The following is a 22,007-nucleotide window of genomic DNA, read 5'->3' as shown; positions in this document are numbered from 1 at the left end:
TGGTGTTTAGTGTGTAGTAGACACATGTCAGTTACGCATTGAACACAGTCTGCATCAATGGTAACTCATAAAATATGAGCTAATGAGGCTAAGTTGCAATTTTCTCTTTGAGTTTGGCATATGTTTAGTTGGAGTGCCAAGAAAAAGAATATTGTGACAAAATATTTTCATATTTAGAAAAGGACTTGTAATAGGAAGAACAAAATAAGATTATTTCAATGCTCCTTAACTTTTAAGCGCACTGTAACTGCTTTTGTATTTTTGGAAGTGTTCCTATAGAAAGAGCTGTTACATTGAAATTATTAGACTTACATCATGAATCAGAAGCTAAGATATCAAAAGCAAATTATCAGCATGGTTCAGACCTTGCAACAATAATAACAACTTGTTGCAAGATCAGTTACTAAAAGATATTGGCATGTTAAGCTTATACATCTCATTTGTAATGGCAAACTGGATTTGATCTCTCAGTGTGATGATAGGAATCACATAAATTTCTCAAAATAATAACCTGATATATAGATGCACATGTTCACTAATTTCTCATGATTAAAATAATTGCTCATTTGTGGCATGGAAATGTTCAATGGGTCAAATGGGAAAATATTATTTGCCTTGACCCGTATTTTTAGTAACTTCTATGGGGTTCATAGGGTCCAAAATACTTGGGAAAGATCCTGCTTATTAGCACAGTAGCTTTCCAATACAGCATTCTATTTCAAGTCGCAAATACAAAATAGTGATGGTTATGTGACGAATATCATTAAACTGGTCCATAAAGCCAGACTTTTTTTTTCATATTTTGAACTTTCTTTTCTTCATATTTTATATAAAGAGAATAATACTGTTCAATATGGACAATTATGGAGATAAAGAAGTTAATGTTGATAGTTATGGAACCAGTGTTGGCTTTTAACCTTTTATAATTCTTGGTTTCCCTGTGTTTCCCTCACTGTCAGAGCATTTTCCTAGCATGTTCATGGCTATAGGATCTTAACCCAGCACTATAAAAAATATTATTTTGTTATTGTGATCAAGAATATCTTTATCATTCCACATGTATCTCATTTTCTGAATTTTTAAGGAAATTTAATCTCTCTTCTGTTATTCATACTCTTGGGTTTTTCTGCTAGCTATTGCAGAGAAGACAATATTATCTGACCAAGGATGTCAGAAAATTTAAAAGTTACAAAGATATAACTAATTAAGGGTAAACAATTTTGTTGAATCTCCAAAATTTCAGTTACTTTTGTTTGTTTCCTGTACTATTATCTTTTCCTCCTCTCAAGGAAACACAAAGGTTGTGTCTGTTCTGCCTAGAGTTTTAGTAGTTTTCAGAAATCTCTCTCCAGCCTTCACCTTTCCCACTGGTCTCATTGAGGGATTCTTTTACTACTTGAGAGAGTTTTAATATTCAGTAGGTTAAGGAAAACCATGGTCAGCTTTAGAATTTCAGTCTCTGCTGAGCTTTCAAAGTGTCAAGACCCTAAAATAATATGAACAGCAAGAGTATTAAATCTTTCATTATTTCCCGTTTCCCCTTGAGCACACTGACTTTACAATAAAGGAGCTGTCATTTACCCTCTTCTTTATTGCAAGGTGGGTAATAGCTACAGGGTGAAAAATCAGTAACTGTGTCAAGTTAGCCTAACTGCCATTATGATTCATGTGTAATCATTGCACATTTGCATCTACCCCTTTCACATACAGGTACTTCATAGATTGGAAGAGTGAAGGGGACAGCTACTTTACAATAGACGGAACTGAAGGAACCATCGCCACGAATGAATTACTAGACAGAGAGAGCACTGCACAGTATAATTTCTCCATAATTGCAAGTAAAGTTAGTAAGTACGGCATGGGTAGAATCAATGTTATACTGCAATTCTGTGGATTTAACACTCTTAAACGAGTCCCTGCTGGGGTGTTTTTTATTTTAGGACTGACAGCTGAGTAGTCTCCCGGGGAAACTCAGAAACCTGTTCCTATTCCTCATAGCATAAGTCCAGAGAAATTGTGACAGCTGCCAGAGAGCCCTGTTTGCAAGATTGCATGAATACTTAGAAGTGATTTTCATTGTGTAACCTCACCTCTTTTTATTAAATAGTTTCCAGAATTTGCAGAAGTGTCAACTTCTCTTCCACAGATATTCCTTGTATCTATATTATTTGGAGTTATATAAGTTAGGAAAGAAGAAAAATAAGCATATGAAATCATCTATTATGAAATATTTTCTGAATTTCTGGAAACCTTTTTAAAAATTGTCTTTTTACCTTTTCCTCCTACTTCATGAGAACATATATTAAGAAGAGTGTGGATCATATTAAATTTTTAAGTGGACTTTTTGAGTACATTGCTTAGAATGTATAGATTGTTTTGGAATTCCTTATGCTTGCTTGTGGCATAGAAGAGAATTTTCTAGACTTTGAGTGAAAGTAGAACTTACTGTTTGATAAGGCATTCAAAGATATGACACATCTATCTCAATTACAAAGTGAGAATATTTAATATTTAGCTATTAGCATGAGTGTATTTATGAGAAACACCTGGTCTCCTCCCTGCTACTGTGGTCTTTTGAGAGTTTTGAGAAGTCCCTTCAGGGTACCTTTTCCCCTTTTTTTTTGTTGTTGTTGATTTTTTTTTGTCTTCCTTGTATTACTTTGAGCATCTGGCAGAAATTTATTACACTTTAGATATTAATTTCACATTTCAAATTTAAAAAAAGAACTACAAACATTTATTCTGTTCAGGGATGTTTCTCAGTTTCAATTCAGTGTGGATGTAACTATGGAAGAGTTCTGTTTATGTTTTTAAATGTGTGAGTATATGTGCAGGAGTGAGTGCATGTGTGTATGTACATGTGAGTGGCAGAATATGTTTACATGTGTTCAAATGTTTCAGGAAGCCAGAGGTCTGTCTCAGATGTCACAACTTGGGAGATGTCCCTATGGCTGTTTTACACAAGTTTTGTTTGGGAAGCTCTGGCATACTAATTAGACTAGGTTAGCTCAACTTCAAGCCCCAGACAGGTGAACTACCACACTTCCCTTAGAACGTAGCTGCTTAAGATCAGATGCAAGTGTCACTTTCTGCAAAAAGAATTTCATTATCTGAACTCTTCCCTAGTCCTCAGTTTTCTTTACCTTTACCAGTTTCTTAAAAAAATCAATTCTCTAGATCACAATTACACACCAGCTAATTTTATTATTCTGAGTCTTCCCTAATTCTTGATTGTAAATTGTGATAAAAATGATTGCCAGTTAGATAGGATCCATTATCACCCAAAAAGTGAATATCAACCAATGCCTATAATGGATTATGTAAACCATGCTAAATTCTTGAAATATCTGAGTCTATGACTGGTTATCTAAATGATCTAGTCTGTTGAGTTGGGAAGATCCGCTCTCAAAGTGGGCAGCAGCCATCTCACAGGGTTGAATGCTATATTAAAAGGAGATATCTAGCTGAGCATGAACATGCTTTTAATCTCAGATTCCTGACTGTTGATACTGTGTGAGCTGCTTCCTCAAGCTCCAGCTGCCATGACTGCTATTCCATGATAGCATGTAGTCTTGAATTGTGAACCAGAATAATCCTTTCCTTCCTAAAACTGCATTGTAAGGGTGTTTTATCAAGACTGTAGAAAAGTAACAGAAACAAGACATTGACATCTAGAAGTGGAACCACTGCTTCAGTAAACTTAAATATGTGGTTCTTAGGTCTTTGGACCTCATTTGCATGAAGACTGACAGAGTGTTTGGATTGAGGGCAAAATGCTTTAATGCTGAGTTTAATGGGCAAAAAGTGGTGGGATTTGAAGACAAATGCAAAAGAAGCACAAATATTAGATACTCAGCTCAGGAGACTTCAGAGTGGAACCAAGACTCTATCAGGAAGTAGGCTAGTGTATAGTCATGTGATGTTCTGATGGAGAACCTGGTTATATTCTGTTTCTGTCCTGAGAACTTTGTTGTGAACTCAAGACTGACTATCCAAGGCTCCATGTAATGAAAATGTAAATTTAAGTGAAAAGAGAAAGTCTGAACTGAGAATGCCACAGAGCAGAGCATATTTTATGCTCAAAAAACAATTGCTTTCGTAACTTTCATGATCAAACCACTTCATCATAGAGAAGTCACTCTAGTTTCAGTCAATGAGGCTACTTCTCAAATGATATCAGAGTCAATATGTTTGTCCATGAAGTGTCCAATGGATGAAGTCTATTCATTCTGTAACAAGTAAAGTATCACTGAAATGCCTCACCCAATGCTCTTTTGGGGGACATTTTTACCTGTAAGCATAGGATTCTGCTTTAACACTTGATACATAAAAAAAATTATTTCTAGAGATATTTTATGTTGTCTTACTGACTCCTTTACTTTTGATACTATTAGTTTTTATACCCTCCAAAATCAAATTTTAAGTTTCAAATATGTAATTAAGATTCAAAATTTATACTTTTATTAGCTGTGGAGAGGACCAAGTTCAGAAAACTGTTGCTTGTTGTAGATATGAGAAATGTAAGAGTAATTTCTATTCAAGGACATTTCAGTTTAGGGATAAATAAAAAATAGCTGAAGTAAAGACTTAGTAAGCTAAATTGTGAAAATTTGCTAAATTCTAGGTAGTTTGTATTTAGTTGGACAAAGATATAGAGGAACGTGTAAAGGTTATGACTGACCACTGAATGGACAATGGATTATAAAGCATTTAAATAATAGCAATTCTTTTGACAGAATTTTCTGAAATGTACATTTCAGAAATTTATAAATCTGAAGCATAATAATATTCTCTCCTACAACACAAAAATATTATATTAGAATAATAAGCAGCAGAATAAAGAACTCTTTAGCTAAGCTATTCTAATAACCATATAACTCATTTTATTCCCTAAAATCATTGTATGGTTTTGCCCACAATGTAGAAGTCAGGTGATGGATACTCTGAGGTAGTATGTTGATAGCCTAGTATTTCACAACTAGTGATAATCAAACCAATCTAGGACAACAGAGTTCTCAATGAAAAGCACATCCAGTGAACTAGACATCAATGTTTTATAAAAAAAGATAAGCTATTTCTTCATACATGGAGAAATCATATCTTTGTATGATGTTTTCTTTTTACTAGTGTTCCTCAGTGTTATAACCATAGTTGTGTCATACTCAGGGGTATTTTCTATTTGTTTACTTTTGGGAGGAGTGTGCCACACCTCTGTGTAGAAGTCAGAAGACAGCTTTTAGAAGTTGCTTCCTTCCTTGTCCCAAGTGTCCTTGGGTTGAAACTTGGGTCATTAGTTATGGCAGCAAGCAACTTTACCCACCAAGTAACCTTATCTGCACTTTTCAGGGACATTATTATAAAATCAGATGTCTGTATGTACTGAAGGCAATCTGAAAATGTTTCTAGAAGTATTTTCTAGATATACACATCATAAGTAAATTCTTGAATTATCCTAATGGAAAATATTTTTAGCCACAGTCCCAGATACCCTAGCACACTTTTATGAGCATAAATATGGGAAAACAAAAAAATAAGTAGAATAAATCACCACAGCTGTCTATATTGATTCAAATTTTACTGGGTATTGAGGTCTAAATGCCATCATTAATTTAAATGTTAAATTAGTATCATTTTGTTTTATATGTTTATATTTATACTTGATTTTATATTACCTTATCTAACACTTTCTAATTTTCTTTTCTGCAAGTAGCTATGTAGAATCTCTTTTGCATTCTCACCTTGTAGCAGCAAACCCCAGAAGAGTAGTTACCAAGATGACATTGACCTGTTGGCATGTATGAGGGGAGATGTTATTTGATAATTGATGTAGGAGGATCTTGCCCACTGATCATCCCTTGGCCTTTGATCCTGGGCTAGGTGATAAAGACAACTGAGAAAACCAGTAAGAAACATTCTTCCATGGTCTCTGATATAGATCCTCCTTTTAGGTTCTTCCCCTGACTTCTATCTGTGGCAGACTGCTTCCAAAATGGCTGACAGCAAACCCTTTTTTCCTTCAAGTTGTTGTAGGTCATGATGTTTTTCACCACAACTAAAAGCAAAGGAGAAAAGCTCATGTGTTGCTTTTGGCCAACATGACATTTTCATGAGTTCACAGCAATAAAGGGGAAACTAGAATATAAATAATTGAGAGTAGACAACAAATAACCAAATCTTTAAAACATCCATTGATAAATTTCAGTAAATCGTTATAATGTGTGATTCTATATGATTTTATCTTTAATATAGTCAAAAAGACTTAGGAGCAATGAACCTCATTGCTAAAGTCATTCATATGTGGGATCTGAAAAAAAAAGGAACTCATAAACTTGGGAAGATAATGGAGAGTTCCTGGGGATGGTAGTAGTATTGGAGAGAAGAGGTTCATGTAAAAAAGGGGGAGAAAGTGTATCAATGGAGACAGGCACCTCAGTGGGTAAAAGTTCATTATTGGAGAGGTTGATCTGTGTAGCAAGGTTTATGCCATGTGAAATATTAAGCTGTATTTTCATCTCTGAATTTCTTCCACATACTTTCCTCTTTATTTTTGTTATTTTAAATAATGTTTTTATTACCTAAATGGCTTCTTTATATCTTTTACTGATCAATATCCTGTCTGATTATTCTCCCGTCTTCTCATTTTTAAGACTATAGCAGTATTTTTCACTTTTTATGTCCACATAGTTAGCATAATTGATAGCACAAAATATACCAATTTTTCTACAACAAAACTCTTTGGCTTATTTATTTATTTATTTATTTATTTATTTATTTATTTATTTATTATTTATACAAATTCCAAAGAATCTTTACCCATCTGTCAGGCAACAAACTGCTTTTTCTGGACTTAAATACTTTAGCTCTGTGTGTATATGTTCAACATGTGCATGCCTGGTGTTGAAGGAGGCCAGAAGATGGGTTCATTCATTCAAAATGGAGTTACAGACAATTGAGAGCTTCCATGTGGGGCTGGGAATCAAACTCAGGTCATCTGGAGGAGCTGACGGTGCTTGTCATCACTGTTAATTCACTGCAGTGCAAATTTAAACTCTTGTTTGGCCTCCTATAGAAGTCAGGGGTAATGTTGGGCCTTTATTTCATCTATAGATTTTAGAGCTATCCATAAAATCAAGATACTTCTTATAAACTCTATAGGGAATACTAATATTCTACATATAGAGAACTATTGATTAAGCTAATGTCTTTTCTTCTTGCTATTGACGGTGCCATTTAGCATTAAGGAGAACAGTGTGACAACTGTAACTTTATATGAGTTCTAAATTATCTTTTAGTTATAAAATATCATTTCTCCAGGATCTTCAAAGATATTATGATTCCATAAGTGCTCATAAGCTAGCTTCACAATAAAAGTTGTTTAAAAGCTTCCAATACTACATAAATTCTATGTGGTTTTACTATCAAGAATTTTCATCAACATCTTCATGATAAACTAGAGATAAAGAAATTTGTCATATTTGTCCCAAATATGGTTAAGATGACTCAGTAAATAGGTCATTTTATTTTCAACACAATTTAATAAATTATATCTCTAAATGAAAGAACTCTATATTGTTCTAATAAATTATATACTCTGACAAAATATTTCATATTTATTTTAGAACAGTAGTTGTTAAAGAGATGTCTTTGCTTCTGCAGTGGCACTTAAGAATTAAAAGTGAGCTTTGTATAGTTTTATAATACTATAAAATAAATTAAACATAAACAATAGAAGAAAGGATGCTAAATTAAGTCAATGAACCCATTACTCACTTCAATGCTGCAAAATTGTTGCGATTCTGTTACTTTTTCCTTGATTGAACATCCATTTTCTGATATCTACAATGATGTTTTGTGACATTTAATTTTGGAAAATCTTGATATCCTACAGTGCACAGAATTATTTCACACAGCAAAGATTTGTCTGAGGTAAAATGTGAAAAATAAAAATGTCCTGTGGAGAAAGACTATTAACAACAAGATAACGTTGATGATAATTTTGCAAAAATTTAGTTACAGAAATGGGTGTTAACTTACCTTACAAGCATACACACAGTAGCAATTTACCAATTTGTGGTGAAATTGTGGCGAAAGTAAGTCTTGTACATTTAAATAACGATTTTTATAGATTATGAAAGTAAGTTTTTGAGATGAATGCAGTTAATTAAGGAAATTTGTTTCCTGTCAAAGACAACTCAACTTCACAGAAACTTAATAAAGTGTGAATCATGTGTTTGGACTTGAACTTCACTTACCAGGCAATACAGAAAGCAGAGTCTTAGCCTCACATCATTCAGTGAAGAATTGAACTTGTCTGTTACTCTTCATGAATTTTGTTAGTACTTAGTTTTATGGACTAGTTCACTACTTTACATAGTTTAATAGTCAAAATGTTGTGATATATATATATATATATATATATATAATTAAAAATGTTCAAGAAACCTTGATTTAAAAATTTGTCCTTGTACTTCCCATTTGTAAGTTTTAGAGAGGTCTATACTACCAATCGTCAGAATTTTGTATACAAAGAGAAACTCTTGATAATGCTTATATTGTGTATGCTGTGAGTCCGACATCACCTGGGCAATGTGTTTTAGATCATCAGTACACACTAAACGTTACAGTATAAGAGGCCACCTTTTTTAAGTATTGTTGATTAATAGTTTCTTTAGGAAATAAAACTCAGTTTTATGTGTTTAATGAATTTTATATATACATTTACACTATTCACATAACAAATATCAAAGAAGCAATTTAATGATGTTTATTATGTAGTTTTAGCAATGAGATTAATGATAACTTGCAAAGTTCATTAAACATTTGTATAATACCATTGCATTTATGCAGCAATCCTATGAATCAGAAACTATTAATACAATCTGTTTTGTATGAAGAATTTCAATTCAGTAATGGGAAACTAAGGAAAAAATTGGTTGTCAAAATTCAACTAAGTCTTTTCAAACAAATAATGCACCTAAATATAATTTCTTTGTAATAGATATTTCTGAATCATTCTCCAATATTATCAGTATATCTTCCATTCATAAAATACACATCTTCATTTTTTTTTTTACTATTTGTGCTGGTATGCCTATGTGATTAAGTTTCACTTAGAAATTAATTTTTAAAAATATCATTACATGCTACATAGCATGTTTTAACTTATGCTTTAATAAATTTTGAGAGGAACATGTTAGAGTTGTTAGAATCAGTCAGTTGTTAAGACTTCTAGTGTTTCAAAGGTTGGTATTAAGTACTAAGAGTCTTCACATTACAGATGTTTAAAAAATGATTGAGTAAATATGGTGGGATGAGTCTGTTGCTGGGGTTTTGTCAATCTGTATTTGTATTTATTTCTTCATTCCTTTAGCTCTGTTCTCTGGATAAGATCACCAAACATTTGAAGCAGTTTATCCGGCTGTAAAATCTACACTAGAAAAATCATTTTTTAAAGTAGCTTTAAAGCATTTTTTGTGCATTGCATTTTCATTCTTAATAAATCATTCCCAGTCTTCTTCTTCAATACACGACAAGAAGCCAAATAATAAAAACATTGGCTGGGGAAAATTTGGACTTCACATTAGATAGTGCTTCCTTGCTCCAAAGATATTGGTGGGGTCATGTAGGAATAAATGAATCTTTATCAAAAATGTATTTATTATTAGTTCCAGACATAATTTAAGGATGACTTCTGGCCTCCCAAAATCAACCCCTTGATTCTATTTTACTTAAATCTGTACGACTAATTTTTGACAGCAAAGATGAATTTGAGATATTTATTTATATATTATGAATATTCCATATATTAAAACTTCTGATTATATTGATGCAACACAGAAAACTATATTTTGTTTAATAAAATAAATATCAACATTGGATAAGTTAAGCTCAGTAAACTAACCCTAAAGAGACGGTGAAATCATTCTGGGAGAAAAGCCCCACACTTTTGATAACATCAGTACCTAGTTACTCCCACCTGCTAACGTGCCTTCCTCCTGATCTAAAAGATTTGCATCAATACCTCTCTTATTCATCCTGAGTTTTTGTTTGTTTGTTTATTTGTTTGTTTTTTTGCAGTTGCTCTCTTGCAATTTGTTATAATAGAAGACTATTTCCCATTTTATATCAAAGGTAACTGAGAACAAATCTACCTTTCAGAGAAGCAATATCTATGTTTAGTAGTATTATCTTTTTGTTTTCAACAGGTAACCCATTATTAACCAGCAAAGTCAACATACTGATTAATGTCCTAGATGTCAATGAATTTCCTCCAGAAATATCTGTGCCCTATGAGACAGCTGTTTGTGAAAATGCCAAACCAGGCCAGGTATGTTGTCAATATTGTCAATGAAGTCTGTATAATGGCCTCCTGTAGGTTTGTCATTTAAGTTTTTTTTTTTTTTTTTTTTTTTTTTTCGAGACAGGGTTTCTCTGTGTAGCTTTGCGCCTTTCCTGGATCTCGCTTGGTAGCCCAGGCTGGCCTCGAACTCACAGAGATCCGCCTGGCTCTGCCTCCCGAGTGCTGGGATTAAAGGCGTGCGCCACCAGCGCCCGGCGTCATTTAAGTTTTAAATCCAGACACAAATACACATGAGCATAATTATTTTCCTGCATTAGGTATCTTCATAGAAGAAAACATGAACAATGCTAGGCTCATATGAATCAGTGGTTGATGGTTGTATGTGAAGGTAAAAAAATAGTAGCATAGCAGCCTCAATTTTCCATAGGTACAGAATATAACCATGATAGCTAATATAACTACTGCCTTCCTCCGAGTCTGAAATAGTAAATGATAAAGTACCATTTGGTTACTAATAAATAACGTCATTTTAGTTATTTGAAACATTAGAATAGATAAACTAAAATGTTGTATATTAGGTTGCTTTTAGTTTCCAATGTCCCACTGCATTAAAGTTATTTTACATCTAATAAAAATTTCAAATCAATTAAAATCTTGTGATTCTTTAAATTATTGCCTTTGTGTACTATTCATTATTAAATTAAATGTGAATTTGTTATACCTTAAAGATTTGAACTTTGGGAAAAGTAAAATTTATTAGATTTCAACTTTCCTTGTATGCGGGGAAAATAATGAACAATCAGCTTGTGTGCCCTGAGGCTCTATTTTAACAAATACCTTTTGTTTTCTACCGGAAAACTCTTATAAAAAGAGACAACTTTAATGCCTCTTTTGAGTATTCAGAATATGTGGTTTCAGTGCACTTTATGAACAAAAACCCATCCATCATGTTCCTTGTCTAAGAACTATACATAAGGATAGTTTAACTATCCTCTATCATTGTCTAATAAGGAGAAATATGTGAATATGTCTATGTATGTGTTTTGTTTCTGTATCTAATTATCTACATATCTATAGATTATTATCTATCATGAATTTTTCTTCCATCTATTTTTCTATCTATCATTTATCAATGTGAAAAGGAGATTAAAACTGGAGAGATGGTATTATGGATATGATTGAAGTCCTATATTAAAATTTTTCTTAGGGAAGTATCTGTCCCTGTCCCCTCTCACTGTGAGTGTGTGTGTGTGTGTGTGTGTGTGTGTGTGTGTGTGTGTGTGTGTAAAAGAAAATAATACATGTTCAAGATGTCATATATTCACAGATTACTTTGAACTTATTATGTGGCTGAGAGTGTCTTTGAGATTCTGATGGTCTTGATTCCACCATCATAGTATTGTTTGTATGGTCATGTATCACTATGCCCAATTTGTGATGTGCTGAATATCAAATCTGCATGCTAGGCAATAGGCAAGCACTCTTACAAGTAAACTACATCCATAGATCTTAAATCGGTTTGATTTAAATGATACTAATTAGTACTGATTGGAAGCAAAATACACCACAAAATTTCACACACACACACACACACACACACACACACACACACACAGCTGTATAATATGAAGTTATTTAATATACACACATATATGTATTGTTATATGACATATTTATTGTTATAGAATATGTAAGAACTTTAAGAGTAAAACAGGATGGTGGTAGGACATTGCTCTAAAGTCTCAATAGAGTAAATTTCATATTTTTGAGAGCAGATGTATTAATCATGGATCTCTAGAGAAAGAAAACAGAATGCATATGTATGTATACGAAGTTTAGTAGAACGGCTTACAGGCTGTGATCTAAACAGTGCAACAATGGCTGTCTACCAGTGCAAAGTTCAAGACTATAATAGTTGTTCAGTCCACAAAGGTGGGTGTCTCAAATGGACTTCAGTTTATATAAAAATCCTGAGGAAACAGGCTCCAATGACAGTGAAGGAATGACCTTGCCAGTGAGATCCAGGGCAAGAAGACAAGGGTAAAGTGCTTCCTTCTTCTACATCTTATATATGCTTCCAGCAGAAGGTGTGGTCCAGATTTAAGGTGGCTCTTTCCTCCTCCAAAGATCCAGATTTAGGGTTTCATTTCCCACCTCAAGTAATTTAGTCAAGAAAAAGCCCTCAAGGTGTACTTAGTCACTAGGGTTTTAGTTAATTTCATATGTAGTCAAGTTGACAACTAAGTTTAGCCATCACAGTTGATATGGTGACCTGACTAAACTGTTAATTTCCATTATCTAGCTGTTTTAAATAGTATATTATAGAAATGAAACCAATAATAAATCATGGGACAAGTAACTATATTTAGTGTAGGAATTCATACTGAGTAAAGGGACTGAAATTCTTACTAAACAAATTTATTTCACTTTTTATCATGCCATGACTATTGATATGTAACTTCTCTTCAATACTAGTCTGTTTATCTGTCCGTCTATCTATCTATCTATCTATCTATCTATCTATCTATCTATCTATCTATCTAACATCAATCTATCTGAAAAGTAGTATTTACATAGGTATTATCTATCTTTCATATATATATCTATGTATCTGTATCTGTGTAGTAAGGCAGATCCCAGTCATGGGATTGGATTATAACTAAGAATTATAATAAAAAGTAGTAGATGAATCACATTTCTAAAAGTCTTCTTATATATATGTGTACTTTATACCCTGAGATGAGGGTCTTGTGTGGAACATCTCAGCTTTTACTGCAGAACATTATGGAATTCATATTCATGGCCCTCTCCACAATCTTGGCCCTTTCCCTCACATACTTCCTAATATTTTCTGTCACATAGAGCTTTAAGATATCCTATTTGGTATGCCTTCTAATTTGTGAATCCATTAAGTTAATTGCAATTTTTACAGTATATACCTCAGAAGTTAATTTTAGTTTAAATTTTAAGGGCACAATGCTGACATAACAATGATATACTACTTCTGGAAGCAACTTGGAAGGCACTTTGAAACAGAGATATGAATGTTTCCTTGTCCAAGTAACATAGAAACACATAATATTTGATCCTAAGCAATGAGAGGTAGAGGTAGAATAACAATCCAAGCAGGCATATATTATTTTCATCATTTTTATTTTTTAATAAATCAACTCTCACAATGTATTTTCCCTTTAATTTTGCTCTTGCAAGGACACTTAGATAATCAGATGTCCTGTTTCTAGTAGGATTTCACATTTAGACTAAAAGGCATGCATATAAGTTAATTTAACATGGAAGCAAGTCCCTTTTAATTTTATTTTGTTTCTTAGGGAGAATTTTCAATGCTGGTTTGCTTTTTGATTACACAGATATTGATTGATTTAGAATCAGCCTGTGTCTTCTGATTTTTAGCTGCCATTATTACCTGTAAATGATTAGAGAATTACTTACAAAAGGTATGTGTAAGTAATTAGGCCACTGCTATTGATTCAAAAGGTGTCATTTCTATCTCTTTGAAATCTTTATTAAATAAAGTTATTAGACTGTTGTGCAGAGTTACCTGTGATATGGATGACTGACTTCAAGTTTCATCTCAACATTGTTTCAGATAATTCAGATAGTAAGTGCTGCAGACCGAGATCTTTCTCCTGCTGGGCAACAATTCTCCTTTAGATTATCACCAGAGGCTGCCATCAAACCAAATTTTACAGTTCATGACTTCAGAAGTGAGTATAACCACTTACAGATTTACCTCTTATGTAGCTTTGTCAAAGGGCACACGGGGAGGATTCAACTGCTTTCCCAAAAAGCAGTTTTACAAAGCATAGAAGTCCATATATAAGAAATACAAACTTTTCAACTAGCAACAAATTAATTAGTCCATTTTTGTTATCAGATAATACAGCTTACTCTCATTATAAAGGGGGCTGAGCTTTTAATGATTTAAACAAATAAAACTTTTTCTGGGAAATTGAGTGCTTCATTATTTTGAATAAAGCAGTATAACAATATGCACATTTCTTATACATGCAAATTAATTCTATATTTATTTATTTTATTTTAGCAACAAACGGTTCTGAGGTGATGCATCAGGCAGTTCAATTAGAATTAACAGAATTTTATTCCCACTTCATTATTCCCCAGGGGCCACAACTGAGAAAATTATCCTAAGTAATGTAAAACTCAGAGCATCTGTATTGAGATCACATGCAAAACCTTTAATAGAATTCCTCAAATGTTTCTGTTAAGATAATTTTAGCTACAACTTCTGAAAACATATCTTTCACTTTACTTCCACAAGTATAGTCTGCTATTAACACTTCTATGTCTAAGATTACTATAGCTGCTAATATTCCAGTCAGCACGAAACATTTGTTGGATTAGATTATGGATACTCTTCATTTCATGGTAAGGCTGTTTCATAATAATTTTTTTAAAGATGGAAAGATCCAACTACAAATGACATATTAAACAGTATCTAGAGCAAATCTTAGTCTAGTCTTCCTTAAGTGTGGTTAGAGCATTCCCATTAATTTCCACTGGGTAAAAATCATCTATCAAAAGTTAGAGTGGCTTTAAAATGCATTAGGTGTTCGCTACAAGTAAAAGCAGAGTTTGGCCATACCTTCCTACCATCACGAATTTAAAAAAAAAAAAAAAGTAAGCTAAGTCAGTCATTTCTATGCCAAAATCAATTGTATTAAGGTTTTCAAACTTTACTTCTGTGACTTTGTACATTAATCTACTCTTTGTACACACATAATATCTAAGTATCAGATATCTGATATCATCACATTCAGTTTAGATGGGAAAACTGAAGTTCTAATGGATTTTGTTTTTCAAACAAGTGAAAGGGTATGATATATTGATGATAGTGACAACTGATGAAATGGAAGGATGTCTGGAGAAAACCTCATTTTTTTGTGGTAAATAGAGAGAAGAAAGTCTGAATATCCATATTTCTCACTGAACTTGGAAGGATTTGGCTCTATTCTATGGTGTGGTATGATGAATAGCTGTAAATAAAAATCATACAAAATGTATAATTTTAAAACGAGCATAGACATTATTTTATCATGAAAATAATAACACTTTACAAATAGAAGTGGTCAGTATTTAGACAACAATATGTAGAAAATACTGATGTCTGAGGAAATGGAGCCTGTGGTCATTTGAATGAGAACGCCCCATAAACTCACATACTGGACTACTTGGTCACCAGTTGTTGGAACTGTTTGGGAATGATTAGGAGACATGGCCTTGCTGGAGGAGGTATGTCTTGGGGGCCCATATTGAGGTATCAAAAGCCAACGTCACTTCCTCTTGACTTTCTCTACTTTCTACTTTTGGATCAAGGTGTAAGTTTTCAGCTATCCTTGGACTATTTGTTGCCACGCTCTCCACAATCATGGTCATTAATCTTACCCCTTGAAAGTCTACATTAACTCTATCTTCTCTACATTGTCTTGGGTCTTACTGTCTTGTGACAGCAATAAAAAAATAAAATAAAATAACTAAAACATAGCCATATTTTCAGCTTAGTAACAAACTATTTGAAAAGAAATTAATTACCAAGATCTTAGAAACCTGTGAAAAACTGAAGTGACAGTATAGCATGATCAAATTTGTAATTTAGAAAGATCACTACGGCTGTTGTGTGGAAAGATTTTCCACAGCTTCTGTGTATTTTAGACTATGATAATGGTTATGCAGACAAAAACTAGCTGTATGGAGGAAAAATTGATACAGACTTTACTATAGCTTCTTGACTTCAGTAGAGAAGTCAAACTGGAAGATCGTAATCTTGAACAACTAAGTTGACAGTTAAATCACTACACAGCAGCAATGACCATTTCAACCAATCCAATGCGTGTGTACATTTTTTTTTACTTTGGGCATTTATCTCCTCTAAGTGACCATATTCTGTAAAATATGTATTAAATGTCAGATATTATGAAATTTGGTGATGTAAAGCTAAAGATTTAGTAAATCAAAAAACAACATTCAAGAATAGAAAGCACAATTTGAAAATCTCCACATATTTTGATGTTCTCTTTTGTTTATTATAAATTGTATTTGTTAAATATTTTCAGTTTATTGTAAACATTTTAAGGGTCAAAGTGAGGCTTCATGTGCCTTTTCTTTCCCATAATGGCAAAGAACGATAAATATTGTATACCCAGGTATCAGTAAATGGTAAGTTAGGAACAAAGATCTTTCTTGGTTCTTTTTTCATATCAATTGAGCTGTAAAGTATGACATTTTCCATTTCTCCAAAAGAAAGAGCTAGGTTTTCTATTTCTCTCCTAATGAGTGTCACTCAATTTATGATCTCTGACTCAACCTCATAAAATCACTCATCAGGTTCTGAATATCTCAATGGTGCTTTAGTCAGTCTTTATTGTCCTATGGCTGTCCTCAGCGCCAATATTTGTCCCACTTAATCTGTTTGTGAACACTATTAATGGTGATGCTACCTTGATACTTTACTCAGCATTAAATGTTGTCTCTGAAATGATAATATGTAAAACTTACCAAGCAAACCATCATCATAGCTCAAAAGATTTTCTCATAAAGGTATTTCCTATGCCAATAAGTATAGAGAAGCTGGCGAGGTAAAAGTTGTAAATTCCATTTAAAATTAGTATAGTGGATTGTGACTAGCATAGTAATATACCTCCAAAAGAAATGCATTTTAATAAGTAGTATACCTTTCTAATTATTTACATGATTTTCAAGGTTATTGTAAAGTTTGTATTAAAAATAATATTTTTAAAAAGGAATTGCCTCAATTAAAATATAGAACAAAAAGTATTTGCTGAAATGTCTATAAATAATGCATTTCCAATAATTGTCAATAAAAATGTAATTAGATTTTTTTGTATTAGTATAAGTAAAATATCATACTTGTTGATTTTGTTAAAGATACAATGAACTAAATTTGTAATTACTAGAACATATTAATTGTTATTTTTCATAATGCTTAGGATTTTTAATGAATTTTGATATTTTTAACATGCTTTGTTTTGCTTCCCACATTTCATACTCTAATTGATGGGATAAAATCTTGAATAGATACCATTTTTTAATATCAATTTTACAGTAGTTTCAAAAGATATTATTGATATTGTGCCTATAAATATTTGACTTTTGTATTTAGAATGATAACATTCACAGAAGTTTCTCACTATCCAATTATATTTTGATATCAGAAAAAAAAAACTGAGACAACCCAACTTCTGTGTATCATTCTTGTTATAAGACTATTCTTCCTTAATGGAAAATTTAATACATATACCACCAAGATGAATATTTCGTCTTTTGCAGAGGATTATTTTAATTACATCGGATTACATTTTGACAGTTTTCATAATGATCTAATAAATAATTTAAATAAGGATACATTTTATCGATTCCAAAAGTGCTTCCTCCTGCTTAGCAGATACCAATTGAAAACCTGAAGTGATACTCACAGTAACTATGTTATCATCAATGTCATGTTTTGCAGACAACACAGCTGGAATTGAAACCCGGAGAAATGGATACAGCCGCAGGCAGCAAGAGTTATACTTACTTCCTGTTGTAATAGAAGACAGCAGTTACCCTGTCCAGAGCAGCACGAACACAATGACTATTCGTGTTTGTAGATGTGACTCTGATGGGACCATCTTGTCTTGTAATGTGGAAGCAATTTTTCTACCTGTGGGACTCAGCACCGGAGCTCTGATTGCAATACTACTGTGCATTGTTATACTCTTAGGTAGGTTTTCACATTAATCATACTTCCTGAATCTCTAGCTATCTCTTTATTCTATCCTCCCTCTAATGTCTATAAATTTTTGTTTACTGAGCTGGTTTGAAAAATCACTGGCTACTTAAAATATTTTTTTATTAAATATATGTTCTGTTTGTTATTTCCCATATATCATCATCAATAATATCTTTAAGTCATAAAGAATATTAATGTTGAAAATTTGACTCCTTTTCTACTATGGAATTCTCTGTGATAATTATTCATTTAAAACCATTTCTCAGTTTCACTAAGCCATGTGCATGAGCATAAACTGGGTTTATAATTTTTAACCTTCTAACATATATGTCATTCATAAAAAGCACACTAATTATTCCTAATAATCTTGGGCTTAGAGTATAATTACAATAAAATTATAAATATTGCTGTATTTCCTGATACAATCCTTAATTATTCAGAACTGTACTCCCAATAAGTTCCATTCAATAAACTAGATTTTATAATCAAAAACTAAAATATAACCTTTCTCAACTTTGCAAACTATTGTCATTGCCTAGTAAAACTTATACTATATTTTAAAAATATCCCAGATGCATAATACTTTGTAATTTCAATCTCCACAAAGAAATAATGAAAACAGAGGTTCTAAGAAAGAAGTAGAGGGTAAGTGACCCCAAATATGTTTACATTCTGCTTACACTGCCATCTTAAAATATCTTCAGCCCATTCAACCCATTCCATATCCTAAAACAAATCTGTAAAAATTTCCTCTCTAACAGAGAAGAGCTGACTGCCATATCCAGAAGTACTGCTAGGAAAAGGTTTGAAATAAGCATATAGTTTGTATCACTGTGTCAGAATAAATATATCTCTACTAAAACCTTTTTACTCTGGCATTCATTTTGTTCAGATTTTCTATCTACTGGTTACTTCAGTGAGAGAAAGTATCTATTTTTATGGTCACTCTTTAAAACCAAAGGAAACAGATGTAAACCTGGGCTTTGAGCTTAAGCAAGCATAGTCTTCATTTAAAACATTCTAAAAAAGGTGGGGCAGTAGCTTTTTTTCTCCAGAATAGAAATAGTAGTAAGCAGTAGCTAACACTTTATGGAGCATGTTCCATGAGTCTGACACTCGTGGGAACATAGCGATTTCTAGACCAGGTTGAACAGTAATAGATATTAATTCTGTGTGGGTTGCTTGGTTACATGAAAAAACATTCTTTATATCTTCATAATACATGACAATATTCATCAAGCCTATGTTTTTACTGATGTTATAAACTTCATACTGTATATATCAAATATAATTCTCACATCAGAAATTATCCATGTTTAATTATTATTTGACTTCAATTAAAATGTACCTGTTCTCCTCTATGATCAGGTAGCTAATTGAATCTGAGAGTACTTATGTATCTTCATAATATGTCTCAAAGTATTCTAGGTGTTCTCCTTTTGCTCATGTGTCCCCCATGAAATAAGCAAGTAAATTGTTACCTCGTCAGTATCATACAATGACATTTACAGTGTGATTATCTCCCAGAATTCTTCCTGAATATCCACAGTTCTTTGTACTATTCTTGATACTATTAACCTCCTTGTTCATAAAAAAGACTCACATGCATCCATTGTCTTATATAAGATTCTGTTTTAAAATACATCAAGAAAATATTCTTTGAATGTATAGCCACATAATTTTTAGTACACCATTTCCATGTCCTTTTATGGAATGAGAATAAACAATAGAAATCTGTAGAGCTGGTATTTTTTTTTTTTTTTTTGGTTTTTCGAGACAGGGTTTCTCTGTGTAGCTTTGCGCCTTTCCTGGGACTCACTTGGTAGCCCAGGCTGGCCTCGAACTCACAGAGATCCGCCTGGCTCTGCCTCCCGAGTGCTGGGATTAAAGGCGTGCGCCACCACCGCCCGGCGAGCTGGTATTTTTTTATAGATAGCCTTCCACTATATCTTACGGAGTCTGTCTTTCCACTCTTGCACTGCTAAAGCTTTTTGACACTTAGGGATGCTCTTTATGGTTTTCAGTGTATCACCCAATCCCTGGGTTATCAACAACAGTGCAATTGCATTGGGTATCTTATATGCCAAATGCACAGTCCTAAATATCATTCATGGATCATTTTATAGAAGCAACATCTAAGGCTCCTGTTTCTTTCTAATAGGCTCAACTTTTTTTTTTTAATTTGGAAAGAGAGGGAATAAATACATGATCACTTCTCATCAAGTTTTCTCTACTCTCTCATTTAATCTCTGCTCTGGAAAAACAAATACACTTTGCTTTTATCCTATTGAGACTATTTTGGGAGGATGTGAGATTGTTGCCCTAACCTGTACATTTATTACATTATGTCTATCTGTGCCTGCTGATGTTTTAAATAATAAACATTATTAACTTAATGGCAAGCATTCAGTCATTAGAAATAAAAGGATGCAATAATAATTGAGGTGAGTAGATACATAAAAGTATATTCTCAAGAAGTCAGATTGAACACCATATAGCTTCTCTACAATATTATTAAACATTCCACTACTCAGAACTGAAACAATAAGAGGTATTAATTTACAAAATTTATTGTGTAGTTTTCTTTCCTCTTTCCTTCCTCTTACTCCATCTCTCTCTCTAATTCCCTTTCCTTCTTATATAGTGTTTTTAATATTGATTCTTCACCAACTTTGAGTATTTCACTAAAATATTTTTAACTAACAATATTGTAGTTGGTGATTTATCCATCACTAATATTTACATGATCCTTTATAGTTCATTATCTATGTATTTTATATCACCTCTTTCAAATATCTATGCAGTTAGAAGGGCCATTTTATCTTTTTACCATTTTTATTGGTCTAATCTTTTCTCTGAGTCCAAAATACTAAAATACAAATAGAAAAATATTTGATATTATTAATGGCTTTTCTGTGGTTTCCTGATAGTTAGCATTTCAATGTGAATTTGGAGTTAGAAAATTCATAAGCATATGCATAACCTTGTTGGGTATAGTATTATACCTATGAATATATTATGAGGACATTAAAGAAATGCAGCTCTCCTGTTCCATGTTAGCATTTATAGAGATAAAATGATGTAGGTGCTTCCATTTAACATGTTGTTATTTTTGTGTTTTTCTAGCTATAGTTGTGCTGTATGTGGCATTGAGAAGGCAGAGGAAGAAAGACACCTTGATGACGTCTAAGGAGGACATCAGAGACAATGTCATCCATTATGATGATGAAGGAGGTGGGGAGGAAGACACCCAGGCTTTTGACATTGGGGCTCTGAGAAATCCCAAAGTGATCGAAGAGAACAAAACTCGCAGGGATATAAAACCAGACTCCCTCTGTTTACCTCGTCAGAGACCACACGTGGAAGATAACACAGACATAAGGAATTTTATTCACCAAAGGCTACAGGAAAACGATGCCGATCCAGCTGCCCCACCATACGATTCCTTGGCCACTTACGCATATGAGGGCAATGGGTCAGTGGCGGAGTCACTCAGCTCCATAGACTCTCTCACCACGGAAGCTGACCAGGACTATGATTATCTCACAGACTGGGGGCCCCGCTTTAAAGTCTTGGCAGATATGTTTGGAGAAGAAGAGAGTCACAATCCTGATAATGTCACCTAGGGGAGAAGAAAAGGTTGATGATATACATACAGAGAAGAAAAATTTAACAAAAGTAACAGAAATAACACACACACACACACACACACACACACACACACACCACACACACACACACACGCACACACGAGGCTCCCAGGTTCTACAAGACAAGATTCCTTTCATTATCCAGTTTCTAGCAATTTGTTCTATTTATCATATTGTCATTTTGGGTTATTCTGCTGACACAAGATAAATCCTGTAATATGTACTTGCTTTGTTTTGTTCTGTTATTTCAGGAACACACTGAGCCGAGCTCAGGCCTATTAAATACAGT

The 22,007-nt window shown here is 33.1% G+C and overlaps 1 protein-coding gene across 1 annotated transcript in view; it reads left to right on the top strand.

The window, feature by feature from the left end:
* The window catches only part of Cdh12 (cadherin 12), a 263,403-nt gene extending 241,638 nt beyond the window's left edge, over window positions 1-21,765 (top strand). Inside the window, exons 7-11 of the mRNA XM_059276185.1 lie at window positions 1,711-1,847; window positions 10,206-10,327; window positions 13,908-14,025; window positions 17,808-18,059; window positions 21,195-21,765. Coding sequence (XP_059132168.1) covers window positions 1,711-1,847; window positions 10,206-10,327; window positions 13,908-14,025; window positions 17,808-18,059; window positions 21,195-21,694 — 1,129 coding nt within the window. The 3' untranslated portion in view covers window positions 21,695-21,765. The remainder of the gene's footprint in view (window positions 1-1,710; window positions 1,848-10,205; window positions 10,328-13,907; window positions 14,026-17,807; window positions 18,060-21,194) is intronic.
* The last annotated feature ends 242 nt before the right edge of the window (window positions 21,766-22,007 follow it).

Source organism: Peromyscus eremicus, chromosome 11 (assembly GCF_949786415.1).
Source record: "Peromyscus eremicus chromosome 11, PerEre_H2_v1, whole genome shotgun sequence".
NCBI lineage: Eukaryota > Metazoa > Chordata > Mammalia > Rodentia > Cricetidae > Peromyscus > Peromyscus eremicus.
This window is presented reverse-complemented; position numbering and strand designations above follow the sequence as displayed.